Source organism: Belonocnema kinseyi, chromosome 3, assembly GCF_010883055.1.
Source record: "Belonocnema kinseyi isolate 2016_QV_RU_SX_M_011 chromosome 3, B_treatae_v1, whole genome shotgun sequence".
Classification (NCBI taxonomy): Eukaryota; Metazoa; Arthropoda; class Insecta; order Hymenoptera; family Cynipidae; genus Belonocnema; species Belonocnema kinseyi.
The window spans coordinates 15572600-15585441 of record NC_046659.1 but is presented as its reverse complement, the minus strand read 5'-3'; the positions used below and the strand labels follow the sequence as shown (position 1 = coordinate 15585441).

The window sequence follows — 12842 nt, the reverse complement described above, 5'->3', positions numbered from 1 at the left end:
GCTCCGGGTGTTTCTCGCACCACAGAGCATGCAGCCGTGCCATGTAACCCCGTTCACGGGCCACACTCGCATCATAGCAGTCTAGCAAGTCGTGATTCAGTCACTCCGTCCACGCAAAGGTCTCGAGATCCCGCCGATCCATCGCATTGAATCCATTTTCGTTGGCTCCCCCAGCTCTAGATTGGTCGGCATTGTTGGCCGACCCATTGTCGGGAGCCCTGCGCGTTCTGTTGTTTTGAACCGCACTTACTACAACTATGTTTGGTGTTGTCATTGTTGTTCCCACGAGAAGCTAGGGAAAGGGGTTCGTCCATCCTTGTAGAGCCCCGCATGCAAGGATAAGGCTACTTACTCTGAGAGATCGCCTGGTATCCCAGAGTCACCGTTCTAGACACCTCACCCAGGTGCCATTCAGCTTTCGGCATCATTATGACTTTGGGGTCGCTGAAACCAATTCTAATACTAGTATAACTTCAGCTATTTAGAATTGGTCCCTAACCTCTGAAAGCACCCTGATTTGCATAAGATGATATGCTTAACTGTCAAATTGTACCTCTCTGCGCTTTACAGGGTTGACATTGTCATCATGCTAAATACACAATGCTCGCATTACATTTTTTTTTTATTCTTTTTTTTCGTCTCATTTAGTAGTCTATATTCATTATTGGCTTTTTATCACCGGAACATTTGTATAGATTTAATTTTTTACCTGTTACCAAAAATCAGCGTGTACTCTGACTGGTCTTTACTTGTGGAGCTTCAGCAAAGTCCTTTTCAAGATTACTTGTTTTATTCTTTTTAAGATGACTCATATAAATAATTTTTTTAACATTTGGCACCATCCGTTTTATTTCAGGAATCAAAATTCTTTGCATAACATAGACCGCTGCAATATCATGAGTTGTGATATTTATATCTAATATCAAAACGTGACTACTGTATATTATTTCCTCGACATTTCTGTAATACACTACGACTGAATGAATGGTTGCTTGATTTTTATTGCAATAAAATTGTTGTGCGGCATTTCGCACAGAGTGAGAAAAATTTTCGGAAAAGTTGGTATGAACCAGAACTTCATGACGATTTAGTTTATTCTTCCGATCTGATTTATAGTTTGATTGATTTTTAGAAATAAATTGATGTGGGATTAATGTTTGCAGCCGTGTAGTAAATTCAGTCACAAAGTCATTTATTGAAAGACACTGCTTGATAAGAGTACATCTATCAGTAGAATGCCACAAGCTGCAGATAATTTCAGTTATTCTTCCCCTTTCTAAAGGGTCAATCATATAATTCGTACATTTTTGGATTTTAGGACAGGATTGGCAATTTCTGAGATAACACGCACCTTTCGCTTGTTTACACACTGCCATTGAAAAACAATTCTTGTAATCCGTAAGCGGTTTATCTGAATCACTCGTGTTATTTTTCATATTAGCAGCATCAAACATATTTTTATTATTCTCATGTAATGTACAAACACATGCAGTGAGAGTAGCTTTTGAACCTACCAAGATACACCACTTATGACAAAGTTGAGAACACTTCGTAAGTCTAATTGGATTCTCTGGATTCCATTTATTAAAATTCATATGTAATGACTTAATGTCAGATAGTAACAGCCTTTTTTCATTTTTCTTTCTCTCCGTTAAGTACTGCAGTAATAGTTTCATTTTTATAAGGCACACGGAAAAAAAATTCTTAAGGCAAACGAGTGAATCGAGAATATATTAAAGTCAAAGAAAGTCTCCGCTTAGATTAGATAAAACGTTTAGTTAGAAGAAATAAACATTTAGTTACTTTATGTAAATTGTTCTCGCAAATCAGTAATTTGGACACAATTGCTGAGTTGGAGAGTTTATTATTTTTGACAGATTATGTATAATTTTATTATCTTTAGATCAGAAAAACAATTTGGTTGTTATAGAAATATTTTTACTTACACTAGCCAATCTTTCGTCTGGTATCGCGAAAATGAATTTCCCTGAAATCCATATAGTGTATTTGGAGGTCAAGTTTGTTCTTTTTATCGCGTTTCTTGATATTTCAATATAGTTATCGCCTACAATCGAAAAAATGGTAAATTATTATTACCGCATCACAAACTCTGTTAAATATTAACATGCGCGCACATTTTAAGTGGTAAACAACGTTTAATTGTCCAAAGTAAATCTGAACTGTCACTGGTCTCGATTAGACCTTCGCCATTTTATTTCGCTGCTCCCACAATGTACAGGCGCTGTTCCGATAATTTCTTCAGACGCCTATACTTAAAATCCCTATTACAGTTATACCATACTTATCAGGGGTTTGACCATAGGATATCCCTGGTATATGGAAAACGGTCAAGGATGTTCATTTAAGCTGATTCAGGAATCTTTCTTAATTCCTTCGTTCGTTTTCAGCTAAATGTTGAGCTATAATAAGGATTAATATCCCTGGAACAGCTCAATTTTTTTTACCGTGCATTACTTTACTATTAACTTCATCTTCTAAAACTTTTCTACTTTTTCACGGTGTTTTCTGGTAACGTTTTTTCAGTTTTTGCATTTAGCATAGCAAATACACCCTCTATTTTTTTAATGTCTTAGCTGATCAGCACATTCTTTTAGAATTGTTAAATTCTGAAGCTAGTTGCTGAATACTCCAGCATTCAGGAGCAATTATAAGAATAACAATTTTTAGGGGCTCAGTTTTATCCAAAGAAGCAAATTTATTAATTAATCCATTTAACAATTTTTCCAGTTGATCTTCGCTGTATAGCGTTTTCTTTTGAGAGGAGATGGATCACAATTGCTATCAGAGTCGGAAGATTGTATCACATTCTCACTATTATGGGACTGAATTGTTGCGAATTATTTCGTACATTTGGAACGAATTCTTGCTAATAACAACGAATTCAGGAATTTATTGTAAAAATTTTTGGAAATAATTTTTAAGACTTTGCCAACGTGTCCGTCATAACCAAAGGGATTGCAGCATCACAGCCAAGGAGAAGCTGAAGAAAGAGAGGTATGCAGACCTCATAAAACAGTTGCCATGAATACTTTTGCTGGATCTTTGAATTGTGTCTATCGCAAAATATAACGATTTGATGGTCGTAAGTCGTGGTTACAGATCAAATCTCTTAGCGATTTCGCTGAAGGCGGATGTTCTAGAAACCTTAAAGGTTCATCAACACGTAGTGAGCCGCATAGCGATATTGCTGCCCCTTTGGAAATCATATGACAACGAACATCATCACGTTTTAGTAGGGCGTCTTTCAGGGGGACGCCGTGAGCCCTTTATTCGTTTGCTTAACACTTCAGCCACCATCTTCCGCACTACGTAATTTTCATCGCAAGCGTAAGGTCGCTCTTGTATTTTATATGAATGACCTGTAGTTTATATGTTTCACCTGTATTTTATATGGATGATTTGTTACACAAAAGAGATTGGAATGGAATTTTGTTATATAAATATTAAAAACAATTTTTCAATAAAGTGAGTTTGCTGAGTTTCGCCGAAGTTCAGACCTTTGTTAGTTTTGTCACAAATTATGTAACAGAGACTTTGCGAGGAATCGAAAATATTTAATTTTTTGTATAAATAGGTGTGGTTTTATTTTAATTTTGCTAACAAATTTTCAAGAAAGAATATTTAGTGGGTTTCTCAAATGTTTAGTCGTTTGTGATCGAATTATAATTTTTTTGAATTTTGGAAGTTTGAACTTTGAACTTTGCTTTCTGCAATATACGATCGAACAGCGACAAGTCGACGTGAAATTTGTGCTTAAACTAAGCTTTGTACCAAATTTTGCGAAAGGCCTTTTGTGATTTTATTGTGCACAATTACATAATGCCAGTTCTCTGCACATAGTGGGATACCCTGTATAGTTGAAGGCGCTTGTCACTAAGGGGCCTTAGTAGTAGTGTTTTGGTGAAAATTGAAACTAAATACGCAAAATATTCCTATCACATGTACTATACTGAATTCTACAATAAAAAATATATGAAGAATCTCTAAATGATCTTAAAATCCATTACAAGGTATGATGGTGATAGTCGAAAAGGTATCCAAGCCATTTTTTAAATTTTCGATGATATTCGTGGTTAAAATATGATCACAATAAAAATAAGGCAAGTCTAATTAAAAAGCTCAAAATTATATTAAATACGTGAAAGAAAAATAATTTTATAAAATAAAAGAATGCAAGGAATCAAAACACCTTCTTTAAAGAAACCTACCCGTTAAATCATGAACTTAGTATCATAGATCAAAACTGAGAGAATAATCATAAAAACAAATTTCCGGAAAGACCCTGTAGAATGTGCATCGTGGAAAAGGGACCTTAAAGAAAAATATCAGTCAGATTTCTTTTCCTAGTTAATAAGTGTTTTTTTTCAGTTTCATTTCAAATTAATATAGACTTTCAACACACGCGATATATGCTTAAGAGTTTATTAGTCTTAATTGAAATTATATGTGAGTGACGATCGGCTTTTCGTTTACGTGCACCAACAATTGTTCAATTTTCACGGTGTTCAATTTTAAATTATTTAAGATTGCACGTTTTTATATACTTAAAATTAAAAGTTATAGAGTTTTTAACGCATTGAGTATGTAAATGTTTAATTTAAAAATTTAAAAACTTAAATTGAGAAAAGCTCAACCTTAATCGCTTTGACCTAGCAATAAAAAAAACGGTAGGTAATTCTCGTTTGAAAGTAGTCTAATTTAGAAGAATTCGAATTCTAATGTTTAATTTTAGATGCTCCTTTATTAAAATCCTGAAAATTTGAAAATACTTTGGTTTCGAATACACTGAAAAAAGTATTACTGGTACCAAGTGAATTTTACTTGGCTGAAGTAAGTGAAAGTCCTGTTTATTTGCAAAGGAATATTTATTTGAGGCAAATAAATACGAACTGTTGATCGAAGCGAAATATTTCTTTAAATCAAAGAAATATTAATTGAAGAAAAAAAAATACATTTTACACCAAATGAATGACTCATTGTTCCAAATGAATGTGACATGATTTGGAGTCAATATTTCTTTAAGATGAGGAAATATGAATTAAAGGAATGAAATATATTTTAAGGTAAATCAAATATTTTATAGGCTCCAAAAATTATTTCCCCACAGCAAATTTTTGAATATTTGAAACGCAAAAATATATCTTGATTCAAAGAAATATTTCTTTGGCCTAGACCATGCGCGATTGCAATAAGGTAGTTAGTACTTCAATTGTAGTACATATTTTCCTAAATAAGCAACTGGATTCTTTTAGCCTAAATTATAATTACCATAGTCATTTATATACATATTTAATTTAAACAAATCACATAATTTAAAATCTTGATGAACCTGAAACAGAAAAATTTGATGAAAATTCCACCCGCAGCAGGAATTGAACTTGGGTCCTTCGAGTGTAAAGTTCACAGAATTGACCACGAGGCTAACGTAACATGGAAATTTTGAGGCGGAAAAACGCATTTTATCCTCACCATAAATGCTAAAGAAATATTTCTTGAAATCAAAAACATGGATATTGAAGTTAACAATATATTCCTTTAATCTGAAAAAGTATTCAATTGAAACAAACGGAAGAAATAAGAATTTACGTAAGCACAATACTATAAATGCTATAAATGCATGAACCCTTAGTGACAAAACAATATATATTGTAATTTAATTAATATTATTTTGAATAGAATTATTTTTTTTATTTAATTAACCTAAATTCTTAATTCAAGTATGGAAAAATTATTGATTCAAATGTGTCCCGAATCAGTTCAAAGAATCAAACTCATCATATCAAATATATATTTCTTTGAACGACTAAACACATTTCAACAAATCTAGACCTTTTGAATTAAGGAAATAATTTTCTTGAATGTAAGAAATATGTATTTCAATCAAGAAAATACAACCAAAGAATTAATTTTTTCAGATTAACAAAAGATATATGCCTGGTTTAAATAAAAATTACTTCCTTTAAATAATATTTTCTTGATGCAAAGAAATAGGATTCAAGTGAATAAATTTACTTGGTGCTAGGAATGATTTTTTTCAGTGTAGTCTCTAATTATAAGAAAGCTATTTGAAATCATAAAACAACACTATTGTAAAAGTTATTTTGATAATGAATGTATCATACTTTACATTAGTAACATTATATTTGCTTTACTGTTATTAGATTGATTCTGTCGTTTTTTCTGAAGCTTGTAAAGGCTTCAGAAGACTCTACTAGATACACATTTCCAGAGAAGTCACCAACCGCCACCAAAGTACCTTCGGCATGAGGAGCGATGGTCGTCAGCATATCTTCGCTTAGTCGCATGGTAACGATCGGATTATTTAACCCCATTAAAATATCCCAAGCCTCTAGTTCTCCCCGACGATTTGCGACATAGAAGATAGAATATCTCGATTTGCTCCAACATCCTCTAGTCGGAAACTCCTTACACAACCTATCTGTCAAAAAGTTATTATTAATCGAAAAGAGGCGTCCTTGTACCGATATAATAAAAAATAAATGCAGTATAAAAAAGCCATTGTCTGTTCCACCATTATATTTTCTCATACTAACTCTAGTTAATCATGCAAACAAACTAAAAAAAACAGTAAGGTAGGCATTTAACCTTTTGCAATTCTGATTCTGCGTTAAATTTGCCATTAGAATGGCACGGAGTATTTGCAATAGTTTTTTTTTGCAGCGTTAAACATTTTAAAAAAACGTCATAACTTCTGCTGAAGGCGGCTTCGAGAGCATTCATACTCGCTTAAGTAGTATGCTTCTACTGAAAAAAGATGCGCTTAAAGTCGACTTCAGCCTATGGTAATGATGAGTATTGTATTTTTTTCTTTTTTAAATACTATAAGGGTACTCTGTAGCGTATTCTTTTCGTTCGTTTGGTCCGCTAGGGGAGGAACCGGTGGTCACAAATTACACTGTCCTTTTTGAGTGAGGAACCCCAATATCATCAAAATAAATTTCATCAATGTTTGTATCACGTACGGAGTAGCAACAATGTTTCCCTCTTTAGTATCTTCTACCCAAATGCGAGATGTCCAATCTCCAATTGACAAAATATATTTCGGGTTAAAAGGGTTACGGTCTAGGCTATAAACTGGTCCGTAGTGGCCTTGGAACTTCAATGACAACTTATTTGCATGAGTTGTAGATTTTCTTGAACCACTTATAATCACTCCATTTTCTGTGCCCAACAAAAATTTGGTCCCCATGGAAGGGTCGTAATTCAAAGATGTTACACCTATGGCACTCTGCACTTTTGGTTGTTCAGTATTATCGAGATCAATTATCAAAATTTCAGTTGGTTCACGCAGTTTCCGTATATCCCACCACATAATTCTCCCGTCTGATGAACCTGTGAAGAACTCAGAACTGCCCTTCGAAAGTATCCACTTCAGGCAACTTGCTGGGCTCCTGAATAAGAAGATACACCATTCACTGTAAAGCTTTTTATTAGAAAAATCAGTCAGTTTAAAATATGTTAGGAATGTTTGAAAGTTTTAAAAGCTCGAGCCCCATGGGGTTGTCTTGACCTAAACTTGTGCCAGGTTGGGTTGGGCTCAATGTCATGGGGTCAGATAAAAAGCCCGTGAGCTTGACCCGGCAAGAGAATAATCGTAACCGATTCTTTTCAGTTCGAAAATTTTCAAATGCCTTGTGGAAAGTAATTCTGAAAACTATGAGCATTTACAAGCTTAGATGAATAAAATTCGATCACTTTTTGGATTTCGGGCTAATTAGAGATTTTGGGCTAACGCTGATCCGATCCGAGTTGTAATGATGAAAAGGAAGTGGGGGTGGTTTGACGAGGTGTCCAGTATTTGATAGTTTGAGAAGTGGAGATAGAGTGTAAAGGGAAAGGGCGTGAGGGTAATGACAGATGTGATGAGGCGATTGTGAAGGGGGTGATGAAGTTGAGGGAGGGAAAGAAGAGAGACTGACGAAGAGGACATGATTTGAGGGTGGCTATAACATTATAAATTTCAAAAGGCTGATTAGCCAAAGGCGAGAAGCAAATGAACAGGGGAAGGGAAATATACATAGAGAGCTATTGCGGAAAAAATATAAGTCGATGGGTGCAAATAACATTATACCATCATTTGATTCTGATATTAAAAATTCGTAGACTTTTACTTTTTACATTGTCTGGATAATTTGAAAAATGAAAGTCCACCTCTTTTTAATATCATAACCAAATGTTGCCATAGAATTATTCGTACCCATCGAATTCCAGATATTACCTTTTTGTAATATATTAATTAAGGTGCTTACAACAAACGATATATTACCTATGACTGAATTGCAGGTCACTCTGTTGAATAGGAACATTTCCTGTTCTTATATCCCAAAAACATACTTGACCAGACATTAAACCGCTGGCTAATAGGGATGGATCGCGTGGATTAAATTCAGTCACCACTGCAGGACATTTCGGTTCCAGTTCCGTCCAGGGTTGGTTGGAATTTTCTACATGAAATGTGTTAACTTGGGATGTAATAATTTTTTAAAGAATGGACCCTCAGTTTCCCCTAGATGCAGAAAATAGGGGAAAACCTAGTGACATTATGGACTTTATTTTGATTATACCAGTATACGCGAAAATAGACACATGGATGTTATATTCTTACACTGTAAAAAAGATTTCTGTAAAATTACAAAGTTTTGGAAAATTACATATTATGTCATTGTAAATATCACACACTTCACTGTGTGATTTGACAAAAGTGTGTGAAATTACAACCTCTACCCTTGAACAGCAGTGTAATATTACACACTCGATAAAAATAAAATTACACATTACCTCGTACGAACTTTACATTGAGAAGGGACAATTCAGTCGCAGCGTGTAAAAATACCATGCATCAGTAAAATCACTTTCCTGTGATTGAAAATGACATCGAGATTCTTAATTTTACCAAAGTTCTTTAATGTTACGCTGGCGGAAGCTGTAAGATTTTTTATTTATAATCGAGATTATATTTATTATCGATGACTTTATCCTCTAATTTTGAAGCATTTTTATTTTTAATGCCAAGAAATTTACAGCTTCCACACACAAATAAATAGAATTCGAGCTATTCCTGTTTTGCCTTTTACATTTTCTGCTATTGAAACGGAAAAAATGCGGTTATTGAAAACATATATTTCATATTTTTGTTACGGAATATTTAAACATAAAAAATACCCATAGTATCTAATATGTTTTAGGTAGGTGATAACGTGTCCGGCTTGTGCTTCTTCAATCTCCATGAAATTGTACGAAGTTTGAGCTTCGAGTGTTCGAAACCTGTCGCCCCAATAAATTTCATTTTATTTTCTTTCTTCACATAGTAAATTTTACATTTTCGTGTGTAAAATTATCGGCCGAATTGGAGATGCAATTGTGAAATTCATCGCTAGGTGGATTCTTACAATTTTTCGTAAAGTTACTCCGATACACGAGGGTCCGTTTATTTACATGCACCAGAGATGTATAAAATTCAATAGATTTTTTACAGTGTAAGTGTAGCCAGTTCTAGAGATTTAATTTGTACACCGATAATCTGTATTGTGCCTTCTATTTTGCGTGTAAAATCAGTCACTTGTCTCGTGCAGACAACTTTTTTTGTATGGGCCTTTCTGACCAGAAAATCCCTAGGCTTTTGTCCTACTTTTTAAATCTATAGAGAAAATGATACAAGCCCGAAAAATGTATTGTTCAAATTTAGATTGAGAGTGAAAAACTGCAAAGTATATAGTATTTTTGTTATTTTTGCCATATTAGTCTGTGCAACATGAGCAAGACCTTTAGTTTCCCTAGATTTATCCAAGACAAGAAGAAGAATTTCTTATAAACAGTTTGCCTTCACGCTTTTATATCCTGCCAAACAAATTTAATAATATATTACACGTTCTCAGTTCATAATATTAAAATAAGATCAATCAAATAAATAAATTAAATATCGTAAGTATTCAATCTGATATGATTTAATTTATAAAAATCTTACTATTTAAATTTTTTAAATAGCCATGTTTACCCAGTAAACGTGACAACTATAGGCACATGGTTTAAAATCGGACTTATAGAAAAATTATACTCTGCGATATAGAAATGGCTAGACTATAAAAAAAGTTGTTTTAATTTTACTTTGTTCAATGTTGAAAATTATTCGATCTGTATGTGACGATGTAAGTTTACACTCCTAAAAAAATTGCAGGAAGTAAATTTGCAGGGCCACATTGCAAATTGTAGGTCATGTTCGTGAGATCCGAAATTTCCAAAGCCTCTAACAGGATAAAATAGACTCAGATTACTTTTATAAGATATCCTTTTCAATAAAAAAATATCTTTTTATTCGCATAGAATCTATTACTAATAGAGGGAAACTGGAGGCTCTAGGATATCATTTTATGATAAATGCGAGTCAATTAATGTCCATCTTTAGACATACTAATTTCACATCAGTGTGTTATTTTACTTTGCTCCACGGAGTGAAATTGGACTAAATCGCACATTTCCCTGCGATTCGGGTAAATTTACCAGGTTATACATTGCGATTTTAAAATATTCCGCTCGTAAAATTAAAACTCATTATAAATAACACCAATATTTTTTACCGTGGATTGAGAAAATATATAAACTTTCGGGTTTCATAGCCCCGGGTAGAAATTTTCATATATTCAGTCGAGAAGTTGTGACAGGGAAGTAAGTAGAAGGGGTCGGAGAGAGGGGATTGAGAGAGAAAGAAAAAGTGAGAGGGTAGGGTATCAAAAGCAAATCATTAATGGATAAGTAATGTAGGGGGCAGGTGATGGTAAGGAGATAAGAGTCAGAGCCGTAACGTAATCATTCGCTTTTGCGACTTCGTTTTCGATTGATAACTTTGTCAAACTTGTTAATCGCACTTGTCTCATAGTAGAACTTAAATATATAGGTTTTCAGTAGCTTCAGGTTACCGAAATTTCTATCGTAGGAAGCACCCGTCACTGGCAAAGTTAAAAATGTACGTAGTGCAATGTGGCTATTTGAATACTATTCGATTAAATAAAAATCATAAAGCATTTGCAATATCGCTACAGAATAGCAAGAGAAGTACTCGGAAGAAAGCTTCGAAGCTTGATATTTAAAGCTTCCGAGTTCATATTTAACATCATTTAGTTCAAATCCTTATCATATTATTTTGCTAATTTTTCTGCGCATCTTTGAAGATAAGCAACATTGTCTTGTTTCAGGGAGTCACTGTAAAGAAAAGAAAAATTCAAAACAGTTGTTTTTTCTCATCAAAACGCCACTTTAATTGTGTTATTGATGTGTCAAGAACTTGATTCATTTGTAAATAAAATTGTTGTCTCGAAGTGAGATTTCCACTATCATCTTCTGATTCACTGATGGGAATTTTCATATTTTTCCGATTTCTTTTACCGGGGAAACCTACTTCGATGCCTACACCCCCTGCTGTTTTTTCATAGTCTTGAATTCTGGAATTAAAGCCTTTGTTAGGCATTTTCTGTTGCGTAGTACAAAGCCCGTCAAGAAGTTTCGTTGACTCATCTACACAGTAAAAAAAGTGTTCAAAATGATACCGAAATCAATATCATTTTGATATGCAACAAAAATGATACCGAATTCAAGAGCATTTTGATCGGCCGAAGAGAATGATCGACTTTTCAGATCATAATGATCTGATTCGGGATCATGTGCAGTGTACTTAAAAAATTGAAAAATAACGAAATCTGACATTAGAAAATATCACCTGTTACGTGTAGTTGTCACTTGCGTGCGGTTAGATACCATTTTTAGGTTATGTCGCTATGACACCGGTACCAATAATTGGCGACCATTTTGTTTAGTCTGACAAATGAACCAAAAAATAAGATCATATTGATCCTAATGAAAAATTATGATCACGAGAGTGAAATGATCGCTGGAGCGAAATGCTCTGCAACAAAATGGATCCTTTTTTTGTGTAATGTCATAACTTTGTATTGCAACGCCTTTTATATGCCAAAAAATGTTGTCATCTCTGGGGTAACAGAAGCTGCATTATTCTCGATCAAAGTTAAGCTACGAGTCTCACAAGGAAAATTCCCCAGATAAAAATTCGTGCGCGCACGTTTCGCGGACGCGGATGCGCGCAGGAAATGCTTGCAAGAATGCACCGCATCTAAGAGTATTCTGTGGATGCGCCTTTAGCGTGAACAATGCGTCGACAATGTCAGCGTATGTAAAATCACCCCATGACGGAATTCCGGCCTAACCAAAGCATACATGCGTGATTATGAATGCAGTTTGAAATCTGCTAAAGTAAATATAAATTTATCATCATAATCCATCATAAAGTGTTTTAAATTCTGAATTCAAATAAATACGAAGAAATACTATTTATTAAAAAATATTATTTATTTATTATATATATTCTATATTATATAAATACTATTTATTTAATAAAAATAATTGTTTTTAATACCGCAGAAAAGGTAAGCGCGACCCTAACACAAGCGCAGTAGCTCATGGCGGCCACATTACCATCACAGGCGGACTTTAGGATGCTTCCATACAATTGCAGATCAGCAGATTGCACGCAAATAGTTCGGAGGAGTGAAAAAGATGGATAACAGAACACACAGTTTGCATCTTCTTCACTGTTGGGGATTTTATGCATGCAATCTGCTGATCTGCAATCTTGTGAAAGCGACCTTATAGTGATTTTTCTCCAAAGTCTAACCGCTCCTAAATTTGTGCATACTCGACGAAGATTTATATTGATCTTGCATTCGACATAAGAATATTAAATAGATGCGTATAGATGCGTATAAATAAAATAAATAAAATGAATAAAGTAA

At 34.0% G+C, this 12842-nt stretch overlaps 2 protein-coding genes across 18 annotated transcripts in view; one reads left to right on the top strand and one right to left on the bottom strand.

Moving 5' to 3' along the window:
• The window catches only part of LOC117170335 (furin-like protease 1), a 1188597-nt gene that overhangs the window by 388839 nt on the left and 786916 nt on the right, over nucleotides 1-12842 (top strand). Inside the window, exon 1 of one of the 17 annotated variants that reach the window (XM_033357067.1) lies at nucleotides 6230-6327. The exons of the other annotated variants lie outside the window; for them this stretch is intronic. Within the exon in view, the coding sequence (XP_033212958.1) occupies nucleotides 6295-6327 (33 nt within the window). The 5' untranslated portion in view covers nucleotides 6230-6294. Of the gene's footprint in view, nucleotides 1-6229; nucleotides 6328-12842 lie in introns of those variants that run through there. 17 annotated transcript variants of the gene reach the window in all.
• Nucleotides 6888-12842, bottom strand: part of LOC117170337 (dynein intermediate chain 2, axonemal-like) — a 59383-nt gene continuing 53428 nt past the window's right edge. Inside the window, exons 5-6 of the mRNA XM_033357073.1 lie at nucleotides 8309-8486; nucleotides 6888-7433 (exon numbers count right to left, since the gene is read on the bottom strand). Of these exons, the coding sequence (XP_033212964.1) occupies nucleotides 6926-7433; nucleotides 8309-8486 (686 nt within the window). The 3' untranslated portion in view covers nucleotides 6888-6925. The remainder of the gene's footprint in view (nucleotides 7434-8308; nucleotides 8487-12842) is intronic.